Below are 19,293 nucleotides of genomic sequence, written 5' to 3'. Positions count from 1 at the left end.
TTTTAGATATATGGAATACAAACATACAATGGTATGTGATATGATTGCTATATATTCCGAATAAATTCTTGTAGTTCAGGGCTGTCCGTAGATTTTAACACAAATGTGATACAGCCTAAACAAAATTAATAGTATAAACACATGCATTCAAATGTTGTGTGATGTCATTTCTGTCGATTCCAAGAAATGACATCACACAAAATAAAATGAAATAAAGGTAGTGTAAGCTATTATTTTACCGTAAAGGAAGACCAAACGGAAAGAGAGAGGGGAGGGATTCAGAGGGGCATTCCTACGGCCGCCTCCTTCACAACCACCATCCGACAACCATACTTGAATGCTCAAGAATGTAATCGCTTTTTTAATCATTTTGTAGGATAATATCAAGAAACGGTGTTTTTAAAACATCAGTGAATATTTTGACCTTCACTGTTAAACGGAGCATCTCTTCCACAAACGTGGTCTGTATCGATTTCGTCCTACATTTTTATTGTGTTTGTTCATTTCGTTTTTAAAGACGACATGGATGATTACTACTAATTTCTATAGCTTTTTATGTGAAGGGAGAGGATAGAAGAAAATCCCATTCTTTTTAAATGGGCGTCATTTTCTGAAATTCACTGAGTGGAGAGAAAAACCGAGTCTGAGAGGAGACATCCGCTTTATAATGACAGTGGAAGAAGGCCGACATTGTTATCCTCCACACACCAATGCAATAGGATGAGCAGGAATCTGGATGCATTTTTTGTTGTTGTTGAAACTTCAGATCCTTGTTTGTTTTCTTCGGTGAATTTCAAATTACTGCCTCTCTTGGGGTTATAATCAAAAGGAATGTTATGCCATGAACAAATTCTCCAAACAGAGGGAATACAACATTTACTCGGACAGAACGAAAGCAGATGCTCTTCAGCACGTCACTTCTGATAATAAGACATGAAGATCTGAGTAAAATAACGTTATCGTAGTTTATCCAAGGTTTTCCGATATAGGATGACGAGCCAGCTGCACAATAAAAACGAAATAACGGATTGCAAAATCACGAAAACCCCTCACCCTGCTGAAGGTAACCAAGGAAAAGCAAAGGGAAAACTGGACATTAATGCAAACTCTTTTTACAAAGCCTATAATCACAGATTATCATCTGAGATATGAGAGTGATGGATTGACATTTTATATTGAAAATATTGAAATTCTTTGCTTTGTTTTATTATATCAAGATCGAACTTGTTCAGGGAATTTTATAGCTCATAGAAAAACGTTGATGTGAAGCATGCACTGTTCCACATTATCCATAGGTAAAACCAAGAATTACTGTTGGCCTATATTTTGCTTCCATGGTTGGATAGAGACAGTTGATAGTCATACAATTCAGGGCTGCCTGTAAAAAGCTTACTGTAAAAAGCTTACTGTAAAAAGCTTACTGTAGCCTTCATGCACATTGCAGAGCATCCCAGGAATTGTAGGCTAAAGTTAATTTGCTTAAGTTATTTGTACCCTCAACTGCCTGTAATCAGGAAAGGCTATTTCTCAGGTTATTGAATTACAGATCAATCCAAACAATATGGGGAGTGACAGTGAGTTCTACAACAGAGACTTGTCAAAGATGTCTGACGAGGATTTACTCTCCTGCTCTAAAGAAGAGCTGGTGAGTCGACTGCGTAAAGAGGAGTCAGAGAAGATCTCTGCTCTTATCCAGCGTGGACGGCTGATAAAAGAAGTTAACAAACAATTACAGGGCCACCTGCTTGAGATCAGGGAGCTGAAAACCGTCAACCAGCGTCTCCAGGAAGAAAACACAGAATTGCGCGACTTGTGCTGTTTCCTTGATGATGACCGACTAAAGGTGAAGAAGCTGGCCCGGGAATGGCAGCTGTTCGGTCACCACGCAGCCAAAGTGATGCGTGAGGATCTGGGCGGCTACTTGAAAAAACTGGCCGACCTAGAGCGCATGCAGGATGGATTGGTGAAGGAGAATCTGGACCTCAAAGAACTTTGTCTGGTCCTGGAAGAGGAATGTGTCAGCAGGAATGACTCCAGTCCTGGTGGTTCCACTGAGCTCAACCTGCCGTGTATGGTGTCCCGAGACCTGGGAGATGGAAGTTCAAGCACTGGGAGTGTCGGTAGTCCGGACCAGCTCCACCTGGTGTGCTCACCTGATGACTGAAGATGGGACAGAGCCGGATACTTTCACTGAGTAGTGAAAGAGCATGATAAAGAGAAATATGGGTTGAGGAAATATGTTTAGTTGTTTACAGTGTTCATTGGTAGAACACAAACTTGATTGGGATACTTTTTAGAAGATGGCCTATAACACACAGTAATACAGCAGCATCTCCAGAATAGCAGTCAATTCTGTTCCTTCTGCACGTGCTGCTGTCCTAAAGAAGAGTTGAAAAAGGATCCTCAAGAAAAAAGAAAAAGGCTTTTTCCTGGAAAGAGGGATGACAGGCCCACATAAACATTTGAGACTAAAGGTCAAGCTTTATCGAATGATCATTTCGCAATTTTATGCTTTTTTTAAACAATCTTTTGGGAGGTTTTCCTCTTTTCTGTGATTGAGACTATATATGGTTAACAGTAGCAGGTGTTGTTGGAAGGAGGTTAGGTTAGGGTGTTATCTCATGCACTGGACTGTACTGATAGTGGACTACTTCGTACTGCATTGCACTGGACAAAGCTATTATATGGGTCCTTGTAGACACATATCTCGATCCAGATTTGAGCCATACTAGTCTACTGTACATGACATCCAAAAGCACTGAAATATTTGAAGGATGAGTGATGATTTTTGTGAAAGACCTTTAAATAACATTTAAATAATGTAGATTATGCATTCAGTCCCTCAGGTCAGGATTGGAGTGCTGTGTGTATGAAATCACAAACTAACAATGAAATAGTATATTATGAACACTGTCTTGGCTGCCCATGAGTTTTACACTGAAAGACATAGCTAGTGTGCCACAGTAATTTAGGCTGTACAATGCACTAAAACTTGTGATGGCACCGCTGGTTTGTGTCTTGCACCTGCACCTATGATGGTGTTACTTAGACCTTCCTCAGAACTGAACGGCCCAGGCTGTTCTCAACCAGCCACTTTTGTGTCAAACTGGAAGCTCGAGACTGGATTTGACATGATGATGAATTTATAGATGCTGGGAACTAGACAAGACACTTTTACTTTGTTCTTTACTACATTATTATTGTTATGATTATTATCATTATTACTACTGCTTCACATTTTCTGTCTAAATTGCCAATAGTCAGGATCCTAATATAATGTTTTGTGGTAATTCTGTAGATATACTCTCTCATTGTCTTCATTAACTCGACATATCAGTATTACTTCATTAACAAATACATATTTCTGTTTTAAGCATATAGACCATGTTCATGGATTGGATAAGATTTGCTTTGTTGTTGGCTGTGATTGGTGGGCTGCTCGTAGTGCATTGAAGAGCTTTAAATACACTGGCTGAGACACTCAATCATGTTGTGACCTTTCTTTGTGTGTGTGACTTTGCAGAAAGACATTCAATTTACATGGTGCAACATGAGTGATTGATTGATCTCTCGACATGTTTGTTATGACCTGTTTGTCCCAGACTGCAGGTGACTGATGTTCCTGTCCATGTCATACAGCCTGGCGTTGTGGATATTTCTCAGTTTTATTTTTGGACCTATGTTTGCGCAGTGGACGGTAATGCTTTAACCCACTTAGTGATACACAGAGAGCTCATTTTACAGAGAGGAGCACACATAGGCTCTCTGTCTCTCCTAAATCTCCTTTTTATTAATATTGCTATCATATGCGCTCTGGGCCTCCTGTGAGTGAGTGAGTCACTTCATTTGCGAGAAGTACAGTAACATCAGAACTCTGTGTTCAGGAATCAGGGTCGTGGCCAATAGATCTCCATTTACCAGACTCTCATTCTGATCTACGTTTTGTCCTCTGCCAGGCCAAAAGAATCTAAAACATGACGTCCCATTCAATCAAAAACCCAGATGTCCCACTGTGACCTCATTTTCTTCTTATCTTTCTTATTCAGCGCATCTGAAACATTAATGTGTTATTTGTATCTGTTTGTATTGAAGTCAGTTATACAATTCTTTCCAGAGAGGAAGCAGAGTGGTAATGGCCAGCTTTCCCCTCCCTTTCCTCCCCAGCATCCATTACCCCCTTACGTAATGTTGCTATGCAGCAACATTAAGCAGGAAACGGGACGTATTCAAAATGGACTAACTAACTAATGGGTTTAACACTAAGGATGCATTTAGTCTTCTTTTTACCCCTTTCATACTGATATTTTAAAGCGTAGAATTTGATTGAACTTTTTGACATACTGATGCCGATATCACATGAGCATAATCAAACATACTTATCACCAGATACACATAATGATGTCTTTAAAAAAAATGTCTTTATTGTACTGTTTTCTATGAACGCATTAAAGTGAAGGCACAGCCCACTGCACTGCCCACGGATCAGTCAAAAGAGACACATTATACAAAAATATACTACACTCAATAAATACATGTCTATATTTACTCACATGTTCCTGCCTTAGTTGTCTTTCAAATTTTACCCAAATAATGCAGTTTTTCATAAATTAAATAAATTATATTGTACTAAACTTACAATATGAGAAGTAGATGTATGCATCTTTTATATAAAAGGTAGCTAGCTCACATGAAAGTTTACCTGGCATGCACATATATTTATCCTCAAACAAACCCACCGTGTTTATTACTATGCACTACCATGATGTGGTTCCTACATTACAAACTGAGTGGTTCGAGCCCTGAATGCTGATTGGCTGAAAACCATGGTATATCAGACCATATACCACAGGTATAACAAACATTTATTTTTACTGCTCTAATTAAATTGGTAACCAGTTTATAATAGCAATAAGGCACCTCAGGTATTTGTGGTATATTGGTCATATACCACACCCCCTCGAACCTTATTGCTTAAATATCACCATTATTGCCAAAGTGCACCGAGTTAATGCATTTTTGTTTGCACATTTGCACAGTTCTACATCTTGGGTTTTGATCATAACAAATATAGGTTGTCAGAAGTTATATGCATCAGTGAAAACAAAAAAAGTGTAACAATTCAACCCTTTAAATATCAGTCATTCGCATCACCATAATGCTTTTTGTGAGAATCAGTATGTTAGCTTTTGTGTGCATTTAGAGTGCATTTAGTGTGTAGGGGCTATTTGGAAAGTGTAGGCATAGAGGAAATGAAGTAGACCAGCTGCATTTAGCATATAATTACTGTCGTTATTAAAGTCACCTATGTCATAATTGTCATCATCTTCATAACTGTCAGTGTTGTCACTCAGTCTTTCCCACCAAGGAAGCCAGTTAAATCACAGTGTGATGATGGTAGGGGAGTTTAGGGAGTGATCTGATTGGTCCCCACTGCTGCTGCTACGGCGATGGGCAATACTACAGGGCTGGGGGTTTCGAGACTGCTGAGCCACACCATGTTGAGAGGAAGATGACAGAGTCGGTAGAGCCTGGGATGAAATAGTGGAACTGGAGTCTAGAGAGCCAGAGGGATAACTGAAGACCAGACTAGCCGTGAAAGGAGTAAGAGATGGAGTAGAAATAAGAATTGGGGTGTGAAGGGACTCAGATTCCATGGGGACAGCAGAGGCAGAGGAGGTCACAGGACGGACCGGGATAGTAATTTTGGGTTTGGGCTTCTCTATCCTTGATTGGCTCTTTGCTGAGCTCCCTGGTAGGTCAGGAAGCTCAGGCTCAATTTTGATACCTCCCAATGAGGGAAGCTCTGAGCTCTGGTCAGAATCCGAGTCAGAGTCGTGGATCTTGCAAATGGGGCGGTGGGCCTCTAGAACCAACTCTAGCTTTTCTTTCTCCTTCTGTAGTTCAGCAATCTCTTTCTGCAGACAGGACTTTTTACCTTCCAACTCGTCCGTCTCCTAAGAGAGGGGAAATTAAATATAAAAGGTTAGGGTTGTATTGTCAATCTATTTTTCAATTGGTCGAGAAATCCAGTAGTTGATGATTTACAAACTTTAAAGATATACGTTCATTGCCCTCCTGAAATAAAATTAAACTTACGATTTGCAGCGTGTCTGTCAGCTCCCGTCGACGGTTACGACACTTGGCAGCTGCCTGTTTGTTCCGCTCCCTCCTTATTCTGCGTCTCTCCAACTCCTCTGGGGACAACTAAAGCGAGAGAAAGACATTTGACGAGGCAGAGTTATGACTGAAAAAAATTAGAATACGTTTTACAACTCAATTGTATAAAGGGGACTGGACTGAATAGCTGTAAAATGTGTTGAGTGGTGAAATACTACCACCTTGTGTATGAACTGAGTCACTATATTCAAACTTTCAAGATGGCCCTTAATTTCGTAACATCAGAGCCTTTTGACATTTTGTTACACCCTTTCTCCAATTTCATTTAACATTGTCAGTTCTGTCTCTGTTCATCCAATTTCTCCCGCCTTGTATTGTGATGAGTCACTCAGACCCCAATTGTGACTCAGGTATGAGTCATATGACTTGCCCCAGTGAATCACATGATAGCCCATTTCCTGTCTCATCAGATTTCATCTCACTCAACCACACATTCTGAAAGTGTAACAAAGCCAACAGATATGAAAATAATCTACTCTCATGGAAAACAAAACCTACTAGTAGTTTAACTACTTGATGTCTTGCCATCTTACATTTTGTGAACCTGCTCGTGTCAGATACATTTTGGCTCGAACAGGTTGATAAAAGCTCTCATCCTTTCTAGCACTTAGCCAATGTCACACTAACACCAAACGAGTGGCGTATCTCAAACAATGATGAAACAGGTCATTGTACATAGCTGTTCCAAAGTACATAGTTGTCAACCAAAACAAATGCTTGATTGACCTCTGCATCATTTGGAATTTCCACATCTTCGCAGAAATCTATCCCATTCAAAAGATAGCACTCAGGAATATTTGTTTCTGTAATTTTGTTTTCAACCTATCAGACAAGACGGGTGTGTGGTGAAGTCTCACTGCCATGTCAGACGTATAAAACAGTCACACACACTACAGGATATTACACAAGACTGACGCACTGACTCAACCGTCTGTCTCCACACCTCTGAAGTCTCCAGTTGCCCTATTCCCTGGCCCTCTCAGTCCCACCGGAGCACTCTAATTCTAAGCCTTGCAGTAGTATCTTTATACAGTGTAGCCCTATTAATAAGACAACAACTACATGGAAAAGGGACTACTAAAAACTGTTCCTCTTCAAAGACAAGCACTTCTTTGAAATCTAAATGTAGGTCTATGTTGTGTTACGTGACCTTACATTTCATGTGCATTTTGGTCAGATATCCACCCACATTCTGGCACAATGCCTATCTACATTTTGATTGATGCTGAAAGTCAATTACATTGTATTACACCCTGCTGGCTAAAGACCACACATATTCTTACATGTTCATCGTTCCTGCGTCTGGTTGTGCTCCCGGATCTTGCCACTGCCCTTATGACCCCTGGTCTGTAGAGGTGTGGTTGGGAAGGTGAAGGGTTGAAGGACCTCATCCCTGCTGCAGGTGAGTAAAGAGGACGTGGAGGCCGCGAGGGGCCAGGTGGACCAATGAAGGAGGGCTGGACCAACCACTGGAGGTCTTGGTTGGAAGTGATGGCATTGAGACTGGGGACAAACTGGCTGCCACCTGCCACAGTGAACTTCTTAAGGGAAAGCGAGAGAGAGAGACAGAGAGAGAGAGAAAGAGAGGAGGAGGAGGTTAGAGTAAGGACATGATGGGTAAACTAACAAACAAAGTGATTTACATCAAAGTCATTCTTTTGAACCAGATATTTGTCATGGGCAATGGACATGGGCAATAGTTAAATAAAGGTTAAATAAAATAAATAAAACATGCTATCCATGCATTTGACATGGACATAGGTGTGCATCCGGATGTAAAGGCAGCAATCTTGACAAAGACGGTGAGCATTGAAAATATAATTTTAAATCCATAATGTGTATCAATTCATCAGACAATGGTAATCAAACTGCACCATGGCTATAATACAATTATGAGCCTACTGCATTTATATGTCAATATTATGCCATTAATTCCCTATTATTACTACATTCTGCAATTGATATGATTAAGCAATATCATCATTATTGAGGGGGGGGGACTTTACACAAATTATTATGTATTACTTTTACTCATGTTTATCAACATAGACCAATATGTGTGCCTACCTGATCTTGTTGAGAAGTTGAGGTGCTGGTGCCCTGGGATACAGCACTCGATCCGGTGTTGGTGGACCCAGAGTCGCTGCCTCCTCGGCCCAAGTTCCCAAAGTTTCGGTACATCTTTGATTGTAAACTGTTATCCCGATTCACGATGAGTACAAAGTAATCCTGAGGAGTTTTATGAGGAGCAAGCGATTAAATGCTCAGGGAAAGTGTCAGGTTCACTATTCAAACGTGGGGCAAACCCTCCTTATTGCGGGATGTTGGTAGGATCCAAAAAGAAAGGGGAATAAGAAAACTGCGAATTAAAATATTGTTCTTATGTATGACTAAATTCTCCCAAATTCATTTGAATTACTTCTTACGTATTGATCATTCCAGTTGGACTGAACGGTATTGAGTGCTCGTGGAATTATAAACGCCCAAACCGATTCTATAGTTACTTTACGCCCCTCCCAATTTACTGGAAGTGGTGGTGTCTTGGTTTTTGACTTGTAACTGACCACGTGCGGATGACGTATGTAACCATATATGGTGAGTTTCCTCCAGAGAATGTTCCTGGGATTCCTCCATTGACAGGAGCGGAAAGCATGCTCTCTTTGAATTCTACAAGTTTATGCCCCATGCTCGCACTCATATTCATTTTTACCATACAACTTTTTAAAGAATCTATCCAATCGTGTTTTATGAAAGTGAATCATATCACAGGAACATAGCCTTCTGTCTATAAGAATGCAGTATTGTTATTCATTATGGTGTTAGTTGTATCCTATTATTTATTTAATAATAATATAATAATTGTAAGAAATGTGGCTATTTGATAAGCTAAGTACGCTATTTAAATTATTAGACTGTGTGTTAACAATTAGTGAAATAACAAAATGTATTGAGGTTTGGCGCTTAGTTTGGGTACAGTTTCTTCTCCAGACCACATCAATCAAGGGAACTCTGACTGTAGGAGGTGAGTCAACCGAATGACACTATGTTGATGAATTATTTCACCGTTTCAACTTTGCCAGTAGCCGGCGGTTTCTATGTAGTCTACCATCAAAAGCTTCAATAAAAATGCTAAAATCCTAAATGTACCGCCGTTTCAACAGTAGTGGCTGAGATGCCGCTAAACAGCTGCAGTCCCTGCTCTCCCTTATGGATCGATTGGGCTTGAGTTCCCGACATGGTTGACTCATCTGTTGTGAATAAACGAATAGGCTACTGTAGAATCCAATTGCACCTTATACCAGGTTGTCTGTTAGGATATAGAGTCAAATTTGATTTCATTGTGTTCAAAATAAGGCTAAAACTATTAGTAACATTAATTAGGATAAATTGATACGTATTGAAGATACAGTGAATCACGACTGTTGTATCAGCATCTTTATCATTTGAAGCATTTTGCTCGTAGTGTTGTTTTAACCACCACCATCCACTAGCGGGTCGGGGGCAATGCCCCTGTGACAACAATTTTGGACCCCCTTGTGGCCCCCCTAAATGTGGAGTATGAAATAATTTTTACATAACTAATGCCTGCAATGCAGTGAAGAAAACGATATGACAACAATAACATCAAATGTAACTGGCCCCTCTAACAGTACAACTGGCCCCAGCTTGGCCCCCCCAGTTGAAATGGTCTAGAACCGCCACTGCCACCATCATAATGAGATTACAGCCATGAGTGAAGTTGAAAGATGTTCCCTTCAGCATGGCATTTGTGATTTATGCGTCACAGTGACCGAATTACTACTGCCACCTACTTCTTTAAAAGTGTACTTTGCCTGTATTATTTCTCTATTTCAATGGGGAGACATGTGCTCCTCTCTCTCTGTGGTGTAACCATAAGGATGTGACATCTTATCACGTGGTTTAGTGTTGAAGGAGAGTATAGGGGGAGGTGAAGATGACTTCATGCCTCTGGAATGCCGTGATGACACACCCTTTCTGTCTCTCTATGACATGCCGCAACATGCTGGCAGGCCAGGCTGTATCTTTTTTTTCCACACCAATTGGCTCAGAGAGGCATCATTAATGCATCACAGGCGTAGACTACATGTACATGCAGGTACAGTACGCATAGTACAACCATGCACACCCACCACTTACACACCCATTCTCGTAATCCTTATATTTATTATATGCCATATTATCTAGGTGAAAGCTATGCTCCCTTATTAATGTCACCTGTTAAATCCACTTCATTAAAGAAGGATTTTTAAGCCTTGAGACAATTAAGACATGGATTGTGTTTGTGCGCCATTCAGAGGGTGAACAGGCAAGACAAAATATTTAAGTGCCTTTGAATGGGGTATGGTAGTAGGTGCCATGCACAGCGATTTGTTTCAGGAACTGCAATGTTGCTGGGTTTTTCATGCTCAACACTCAACAGTGTGCCATTCAGAGGGTGAACAGCCAAGACAAAATATTTAAGTGCCTTTGAATGGGGTATGGTAGTAGGGGCCAGGCACAGCGATTTGTTTCAGGAACTGCAATGTTGCTGGGTTTTTCATGCTCAACAGTTTCCAGTGTGTATCAAGAATGGTCCACCACCCAAAGGACATCCAGCCAACTTGACACAACTGTGGGAAGCATTGGAGTCAACAATGCAATAACATTTTGCAGATGTTATTGCAGGTGCAGCGAAATTATTGTTTGTAGCTCCAACAGTGCAGTAATACCTAACAATATAAAACCATACACACAAATTCAAAAAATAAAAATAAAGGAATTAAGAAATATCAGAAAGAGCAATGTCAGAGTTCGGAATATAAATATATAACAGGAGGCTGCTGAGAGGAGGCCGGCTCATAATATTGTCTGGAACTGAGCAAATGGAATGGCATTAAACACATGGAAACCATGTGTTTGATATATTTGATACCAGTGTTGGTGTTGGTATGGTGAGACTATTTCAGGTCCTCAGTGATGTCAGTCTTCGTGAATCATGAAATGTTCATTACATATTCATCAGTTCCTTCAACCTAGGCTGAAGGTGTATTCATTACGCTGAATCTGTTGATAAACGTTTTGTTTGTTGCAAAATCTGCTGCTAAAACGTTTTGCAACAGAAACCGTTTATTCCAAACAGAAATCTTTGCTGTTTTAAACAAGTAATAACTTTATCTCTTTTGTCACTTTTTACATTTACAAGTTTACAATTAGTCACCATGAGTCACTGTTTCAGAAGACATCATGGGCTACCTTCTATAAAACTATAGCTAGCCATAACTCGATGCCAATCCATCTCTTTATCCAAAGAACAGCAAGGATTTCCGTTTGAAGTAAACGGTTTCTGATGTAAAACGTTTTTCAACAGATTTTGCAACCGACGAAACGTTTTGCAACAGAATCGACGTAATGAATACACCCCATGCCTAGCTCAGAGTTTCCTACTGTACTGTCTTTGGTTTAATGATTAGCGAAGACTGATATCCCGGAAAACCAATCAGTGCACAGGCTGACTCTTTATTTTGGACCAATAGAAGTATTTTGCTTATCCACGCTGCCACGCAGGCACAGAAGTCGACCATTAATAGCTAAGGTAAAGTAAAAGAGGCGGGTTCTAGGAAGCACCATAGGACACGTAGGTAGATGTACCGTTTGGCTTTTTAAATAGTGAATATTGTATTCCATGAGTAGGTCATAGAGTTATGGATATGTTTTTTTTTTATAAACACTCTTGTACATTGAAATATGTTATTCTGGTTTAATTAAATGTCAATTGTGTTCACACAGAAATGGTGGCAAAACCTTACCAGCTTTTCAGTTAGCATTCAGTAGCTAGCCCCAGACTAGCAGCCAAGAGTAACGTTAACGACGAAAAAAACTGCTTATTAACGTTAGCTAGCTACGTACTACTAGCCAACATTGAAACATAACTAGCTAACTAACTTCTGGGTGCGAATATCCAGCAACGTATATAAAATTGCGTTGCAGCACGTTATCAAACCCAAACATTGTGTTTCTATTTTTAAACAGGTGTTTACAATGGACCTTCCACATCATGGCTACCGAGCAAGTGGTAAGTAACTAGCTACATGTTATCTATCTGCTACAGTTAACTGATCATGTATCTTGCTAGAGTTAGGTAACGCTTCGAACACACTGACTGTGTTTTGCGTTTTGGTACATTAATTTCCAATGGAACGCTGCGTTTGCTTTGCAGTGCGTTCTGTGTGGTACATACGTTAGATTTATCGAACGTATGCGTCAAACTATATACGTAGACTGCTTGACAGAAATGGTAGTAGAAGGTGAATGTTTAACTTTTTGTTGCATACATATCCAGATGATGCTGCATATTATATTGCGCAAAAACTCTTCGAACACCAAAAGAGCAGTCGAAAGTATGCGTCAAGCTTTATACTTTGATGGCTTGACATATATTGTAGCAGAAAGGGAATGTTGAACTTTTGTTGCGCACATAACCAGATGATGATGTTTAGTATTTTGTACAACAACACTATCGGTGTGATCAAGGCATTGAGCTTTTGTTGGACACATCCAGATTAGGGCTCCCGAGTGGCGCAGTGTTCTATGACACTGCATCTCATTGCTAGAGGCGTCACTACAGACCCAGGTTCGATCCGGGGCTGTATCACAACCAGCCGTACTCTGGAGTCCCATAGGGCAGTGTGCAATTGACGCAAAGTTGTCTTGGTGAGAGGAGGGTTTGGCCATTGTAGGCCATCATTGTAAAATAAGAATTTGTTCTTAACTGACTAAGTTAAGGTTAAATAAATATAATGCTGCATACTATTTTATGTAATGAAGCTATCAATGTGATCAAAGCCTGAGGCTATCATTGCATCCCGCATGGCATGAATATTGTTTGTAGTTACAGGTTTGATACTCATATTGTCACCCATAATTGCCTTAACTGTTATGTATTGTCATACTTCACCCTAGCCCATTCATAGACTAACTGAACCAGAATCTGTGCGTTACATGCTGACTAGACTGGGCACGGCATGTTGATTTTGTCCATCCACAACAGATGTGACCAGGACCCACAGGTTGAAATATCAAAAAGAACTCTGAACCAACTATATTAATTTGGAGACGGGTTGAAATGCATGAAACATTCATGGCAATTTAGCTAGCTAGCTTGTTGTTGCTAGCTAATTTGTCTTTGGATATAAACATTGGGTTATTATTTTACCTGAAATGCACAAGGTCCTCTACTCTGACAATTAGTCCACAGATAAAAAGGTAAACCTAGTTAGTTTCTAGTAATCTCTCCTCCTTCAGTCTTCTTCTTTATGGATTCTTATACGGCGGTTGGCAAACAACTTTAAGATGCATTACCACCACCGACTGGAGTGTGGACCTCAGTTCATCTTTCAATCACCCACGTCGGTATATGATCCTAAAATCTAATGAGGAGATGGGAGAGGTGGGACTTGCAGCCCCTGGCTACGCAGACGCTCGCAAGCAGTTTGGATGAAATGATTGAATAACGTGTATGTGTACATTTATTTTGCAGTCCTCACGCACGTAATGCAAGCGGTGTGGTCAGCATGTTAGACCTCTAATGCACAGAAAGCTCAGACTCAAACTCCCTTTCACCAATTCTGCAAGCATTGTAATGTAAAAATACTTTAGTTGATAATCAAATGTCGAGTTTTGCTAAGTAACTATCTTCATTTACTTCTGCTACGGTTGGTATATATTTCCAAAAAAGTTCTAAATTATAATGTACATTATAACGCTTGCAGAGCTGGTGAATGGGAGTTTGAATCTGAACTTTCTAGTTGTTCGAGAGGTCTCTAATGCACAAATACTGGTTTTTGTTAAGAGCCCCGATACTTTCTCCAAACACTGAAGCACATTGCTTGCGTTACATTTTTGGAAACATAAGGAACATATCTTTCATGTCAGCGCGAAATAAAAAAGGTTAAATTACTACATACTTTTTTAATGGGGTTAGGGGTTCCCACATGGCCATATTCCCATACAGGGCTAGTTTATGGAAAACACAGGAGACCATTGACTCCTTGTGCTAAATAGTTAACTGCGTTTCCGAACACTTTTGTGAAGATCCCTGTGGCTCAGTTGGTAGAGCATGGTGTTTGCAACGCCATGGTTGTGGGTTCGATTCCCACGGGGGGCCAGTACAAAAAAAAATGAAATGTATGCATTCACTACTGTAAGTCGCTCTGGATAAGAGCATCTGCTAAATGACTAAAATGTAAATGTAAAAGATGGATGCCAGAAAGTGTTGTCCCTAAAAAATTGTCGGCTGCAACTGTGTTAAGTGTACAGTAAGTGTATCATTTCTGAAATTATTTTGATGCTTTATGTTTCTAGAACTGTACCTCAATTGAGAATCGATTCATGTTTAGATGGAGTATTTGGCTGTTTTGGCCAAATCTTACACACTACCCTAGTCTCCCACACTTCCGTATCTTACACACTACCCTATCCTCATTCCCATTTGTCCCTCTGTAGCAAAGCCAAGAGCCCGTGCAGCTCCCCCCGCCGGGGACCCTCTCCTCTTTGACGATACCAGTTCGGCAGCGCCACCAATGAACAGTCAGGGTTTCTACACCCCTGGCTACAACATGGGAGGGGCTCCAGCTGGAGGGCCAGGGGGTGCTGGGGTCAACAACCTGTTTGCTGACCCAATGGCCAGTGCAGCCATGATATATGGCTCTTCCCTGGCCAACCAGGGAAAGGATATTGTCAACAAGGAGGTGAGAGAATCACACTACAGACTGGTCTCATTTTCATTAGGGTGATGGCCACGTTCCAGCAAATGTAGAGTTAAATAGACTAGCGTTGCTGCTGGTGTGTTGCATTCACCTGTGCATCCTTTCCGATCCACAGGTGAGGTTTTATTAATGGACTTCAGCCAGATAGGATGGTTAGGGTAAAGCTGTGCATGAGGTAGCCACATGAGCTATAGAGCTGGTCTGCGTCTATTACTTGACTCAGTTTGTGCCTGAGGGAGCCTACTGTTCACCTCTTCCATAGTTACTTCCTTAGAAGCCTGGATGAGACTTAGCCCATTTCCTAGACTACAGTGGAACCCTTGTCTAGCTTGGCTCTCGAGTGGCGCAGCGGTCAAAGGCACTGCATCTCAGTGCTAGAGGTGTAACTACAGACCCTGGTTCGATTCCAGGCTGTATCACAACCGGCCGTGATTGGGAGTCCCATAGGGCGGCACACAATTGGCCCAACGTCCTCCGGGTTAGGGTTTGGCCGGGGTAGTTCCGTCATTGTAAATAAGAATGTGTTCTTAATTGACTTGCCTAGTTGAATAATAAATAGCTGTGTAACATTTACCCACTTAACGAGTTATTTGCCGACCCGTGCTTGTTTGGTGACACTTTTCCAATGTCTGAGCCTTTATCCGTAATTGGTAGAAGATTCTGATTAGGAAATCGTTGTTTGCATCGCTGAGCAGTGCTCAATAAATAATTAAATCCAATTGTTGGATGCTACCACCCCCTCCAAATCGCTTTGTGCGTACAACTGTCTGTTTCTCACCTGTTTGCACTAGCTAATCAGCCTCGCAGGCAAGACACAGACAAATTAGAATGTCGCGTGTATGGGCAAACATTAACATCATGTTTTGATTTGGAAGTGGCTGGTGCATCTACCAATTGGATTTAAATCTTTCAACGCAAACAGCGATTTTCCCAATCAGAACCGTCTGCTGATTAAGGCTCCGATGTCGGAAAAGTATAGGCACTGGTCGGCAAATAATGAGACTGTGCCAACCATCTTTGATTCCACTTATCATCATGACAGTTAAAGAAATTCACCTGTGCAATCTCTCTTCAGATCAGCAGGTACGTGTCTGTGAACAAGCTGAAGTATTTCTTTGCCGTCGACAGCAAATATGTAATGAAGAAACTTCTGCTCCTCATGTTCCCATACACACACCAGGTAATCAAGTCATTTTATTACACCAAACGCACCATGTCACGTTCTTGCACATGATGTTCTACAGAGTATGATCCTCAACAGCACTGTAGCACACACTGGTGTGTCAAGGTCATGGAGACAGTCTTGGCATTCCTCCTTCGTCTCATGTTCTTGTACATATCAGATAGTCGGGCCTCCAAACAAGATAATCACTCTTTAATCACCCTGCTAGCACTGTGTTGATGTGGTCACACAGAAAATGAGAATTTTCTCTAATGTTGCAGGCGTAAAAAGGACCGATGAAGCACACATGCAATCTTTATATTAACAAGCATGATACGTTTGCACAAATTACCCTACTCAGATTAGGAGAAATTGTTAGACATTCTGTGCCTTGATAAATGTTAGGTCCAGTAAGAACTATATGTCTGTGCTTCTCTCTGTTGTGGTGTAAATATATTTCACATTTTGTCGTAATGTCAATAGGACTGGGAAGTTCGTTACCACAGAGACACTCCTCTCACGCCCAGGCATGACGTGAATGCACCTGACCTTTACATACCTTGTAAGTACATTTTATTGATAGGGTATATCAGTAAGATGTTTAATATGGAAGTGACAATCTTTTGATTGAATACAGACAATGAATTGATTTGATTACTGTATTGTTTTTCAGCAATGGCTTTCATCACCTACATTTTGCTTGCTGGGATGGCCCTTGGCATTCAGAACAGGTTACATCAACTACTATTTCTTTACAACTGTACAAACATGTCCAAGCAAATACATGATTTCTGGAGTGTTAGATACAATGTATTAATTTAAGTGACACTATTTCTCGGTTTGTTTATGAATCAACCAACTAATGTTCTCCCCCCTCATTATTTTCTCTTTTTCAATGGCAGGTTCAGTCCAGAGGTCCTTGGTCTGTGTGCCAGCACTGCTTTGGTGTGGGTCGTTATAGAGGTCTTGGTCATGTTGTTGAGTCTCTACCTTCTCACTGTTCACTCTGACCTATCCACGTTTGACCTCATTGCCTACAGTGGATACAAATATGTGGGGTAAGGGCTCCATTAGATTTATAGCTAGGTTTCCATCCAATTGGTGATGGATTTTTATGTGAATATTCCAAAATCTGCATGAAGAAAATATGTGAATTTTCCCACCAGTGGTGTGTTTACACCAAACGAACTTATTGCGGATTAAAATCAGTGCGCGATGACGTAGTGCACACACAATGTACTTTCTTGCTCAAGTTTTCATGTACCGAATAAAAATGTAAAGTTCAATGTGTTCCCGTCACATTTTCAACTCTACTGATGGCTTTGTCACACATGGTTCCGTTAAATAGCAAACGTTGCCTACTCTGGTCTTACGTGCTCTGTAGCCAACAGCTGGCAGATACAGCGTGGGTAGGTTAGTCTATATTATGAGATTATTATGGATAAGAGCAAGATATTTTTTATGGGGGGGGTCAAACAGCAGTCAAGCATTTATCATGTCAACAGAATAAGACCCTCAATATTTTATTGGAAATGAGCATCAAGATCACTGTACACTTTCACCACCCTGTGAAGTTCTTCATAAGTGGTTTCATCCGTAGGCTAAAACTGCATGGTTTCCTGAGTCATAGTGAGAGGACCACCCACCATATCATCGTATGAATCCAAGTTTATGTAACTGTTATATCAATATTTGTGCATAAAGGTGTTTCCACCGCCATTTCTCACATAATGAATTTTACAGACGCAAAAAGATCCCACCATGTCGAATGAACATTCTCTCTGCATTTATAAAATTCTACTGAAACGTTCTGTTTCTATCACAGCTGTCAATGATTTTTATTTTGTATATATACGGTATGACTTCACTCGGATTGAAATGTGGTTTATGTTATCTACACTCTATAAGAGATACTTTTCTTCTTCTTTTTTATCCTCAAGTTGTTACATTTTGCAGACATTACTGTGATGCTTCTTTGTTTTAGGATGATTTTCACAGTGCTGGGTGGTCTGCTGTTTGGCAGTGATGGTTACTTCGTGGCTCTCGCCTGGTCATCGTGTGCTCTTATGTTTTTCATTGTAAGTACTTTAGAACTCTGTGGAAATGTGTGTTAAGAATTATTCTGATTTTTTTTCGTATAACCTAGTTATAACCTAGTTTTTCGTATAACCTAGTTATGCATTATAGTAGGCAAGTTGACATGGTTTAATTCGTTTTTGTGTATTTAAACTTCATGTCCAAGAGTAAACAGCATTTTGATCATACCACCAGGTCCGTTCTCTCAAAATGAAGATTCTGTCGTCTCTCTCCCATGACTCCATGGGGGCTGGGGCAAGTGCCAAACCAAGACTCCGCCTGTACATCACCGTGGCCACCGCCGCCTTTCAGCCAATCATTATCTACTGGCTCACCTCACATCTGGTCAGGTGACCTGGTATAGGGGTCTGATGCGGAGGTCCTTTGGTATCAAACTTTAAAAAAAATTAAAAACTTTAAAAAAAACACTGATGCTTTCTACAAATTTGGTTCTTCTGAGTGTCACTGTTACCTGCCTTTCAGCTCATCTGCCAGAGAAAAGGGGATAATAGATATCGAGCTGTATATTGTGTTCAGCTTGTGGGTTAGTTTTAAATGAACATTTATTTTTGACTTCTGTACAGTGTGAGGCTTTTGTATGCAAGACGCATCGCTTGTCAAAATGGAAGGCTTTTATGTTTTCTCACCATGAGTGTTTTACTAACTGAGTCCTTTTTGGCCCTCTTATTTGTAGAGAAAGAAGGGTTTTGTATTCATGAAATTGGAATATGATTATGAGAAACATTTCACACCACACTCCAGTTTTCCTCTAAAGTTTCCTGTGTATGTTGTCCATTTGGGCTTACCAGAAATGTTGCAGTATGGTTAAATGTAAATGATTGAGCTACTCTGAGGATGTGCTACCAGTGCACTCTTAGCTTCCCCATTTATCCTTCCCTGTTAAACCCTCCTTTATGTATCTAAACTTTATAGAGTATGAAAAACAATCAGTGTTATGTTTTTTGTAGAAAAATAAACATATTTAGCTTTGAATTTTAACCATGCCTCTGTCTTTTTAACAATGTAAAGTTTAAATGGGGAAAATGTCTGTTGCTCAGTTTGATCATCGTTGACCTTGAATTTGGGAATGCTGTGATCGTTATATCTGGAAAG

At 40.5% G+C, this 19,293-nt stretch overlaps 3 protein-coding genes across 8 annotated transcripts; 2 read left to right on the top strand and 1 right to left on the bottom strand.

The window, feature by feature from the left end:
* Nucleotides 1-102: 102 nt before the first annotated feature.
* On the top strand, nt 103-3,485 carry LOC106611758 (coiled-coil domain-containing protein 85B). Its single transcript, XM_014212302.2, has one exon. It carries the CDS (start codon nt 1,562-1,564, stop codon nt 2,162-2,164), a length of 603 nt encoding a protein of 200 aa, XP_014067777.1. The 5' UTR covers nt 103-1,561; the 3' UTR covers nt 2,165-3,485.
* Nucleotides 3,486-4,399: 914 nt separating this feature from the next.
* On the bottom strand, nt 4,400-8,704 carry fosl1a (FOS like 1, AP-1 transcription factor subunit a). Of its 2 annotated transcripts, none has more exons than XM_014212300.2 (4): nt 8,245-8,704; nt 7,461-7,718; nt 6,097-6,204; nt 4,400-5,954 (listed from the first exon to the last, which is right to left on the bottom strand). In XM_014212300.2, exons 1-4 carry the CDS (start codon nt 8,356-8,358, stop codon nt 5,379-5,381), a joined length of 1,056 nt encoding a protein of 351 aa, XP_014067775.1. In that variant the 5' UTR covers nt 8,359-8,704; the 3' UTR covers nt 4,400-5,378. The 2 variants fall into 2 exon arrangements, with proteins under 2 accessions (XP_014067775.1, XP_014067776.1); XM_014212301.2 differs by having other exon boundaries at nt 7,461-7,715; nt 8,245-8,702.
* A 3,045-nt stretch (nt 8,705-11,749) lies between these two features.
* On the top strand, nt 11,750-19,179 carry yif1a (Yip1 interacting factor homolog A (S. cerevisiae)). Of its 5 annotated transcripts, none has more exons than XM_014212146.2 (9): nt 11,750-11,770; nt 12,208-12,250; nt 14,680-14,924; nt 16,018-16,122; nt 16,588-16,666; nt 16,778-16,835; nt 17,007-17,162; nt 18,089-18,182; nt 18,376-19,179. In XM_014212146.2, the coding sequence occupies exons 2-9, from the start codon at nt 12,217-12,219 to the stop codon at nt 18,532-18,534; spliced, it is 930 nt and encodes a 309-aa protein (XP_014067621.1). In that variant the 5' UTR covers nt 11,750-11,770; nt 12,208-12,216; the 3' UTR covers nt 18,535-19,179.
* The last annotated feature ends 114 nt before the right edge of the window (nt 19,180-19,293 follow it).

Source organism: Salmo salar, chromosome ssa09 (genome assembly GCF_905237065.1).
Source record: "Salmo salar chromosome ssa09, Ssal_v3.1, whole genome shotgun sequence".
Classification (NCBI taxonomy): domain Eukaryota; kingdom Metazoa; phylum Chordata; class Actinopteri; order Salmoniformes; family Salmonidae; genus Salmo; species Salmo salar.
Note: the sequence above shows the minus strand (reverse complement) of the source record. Positions and strands in the feature narration are given on the sequence as shown.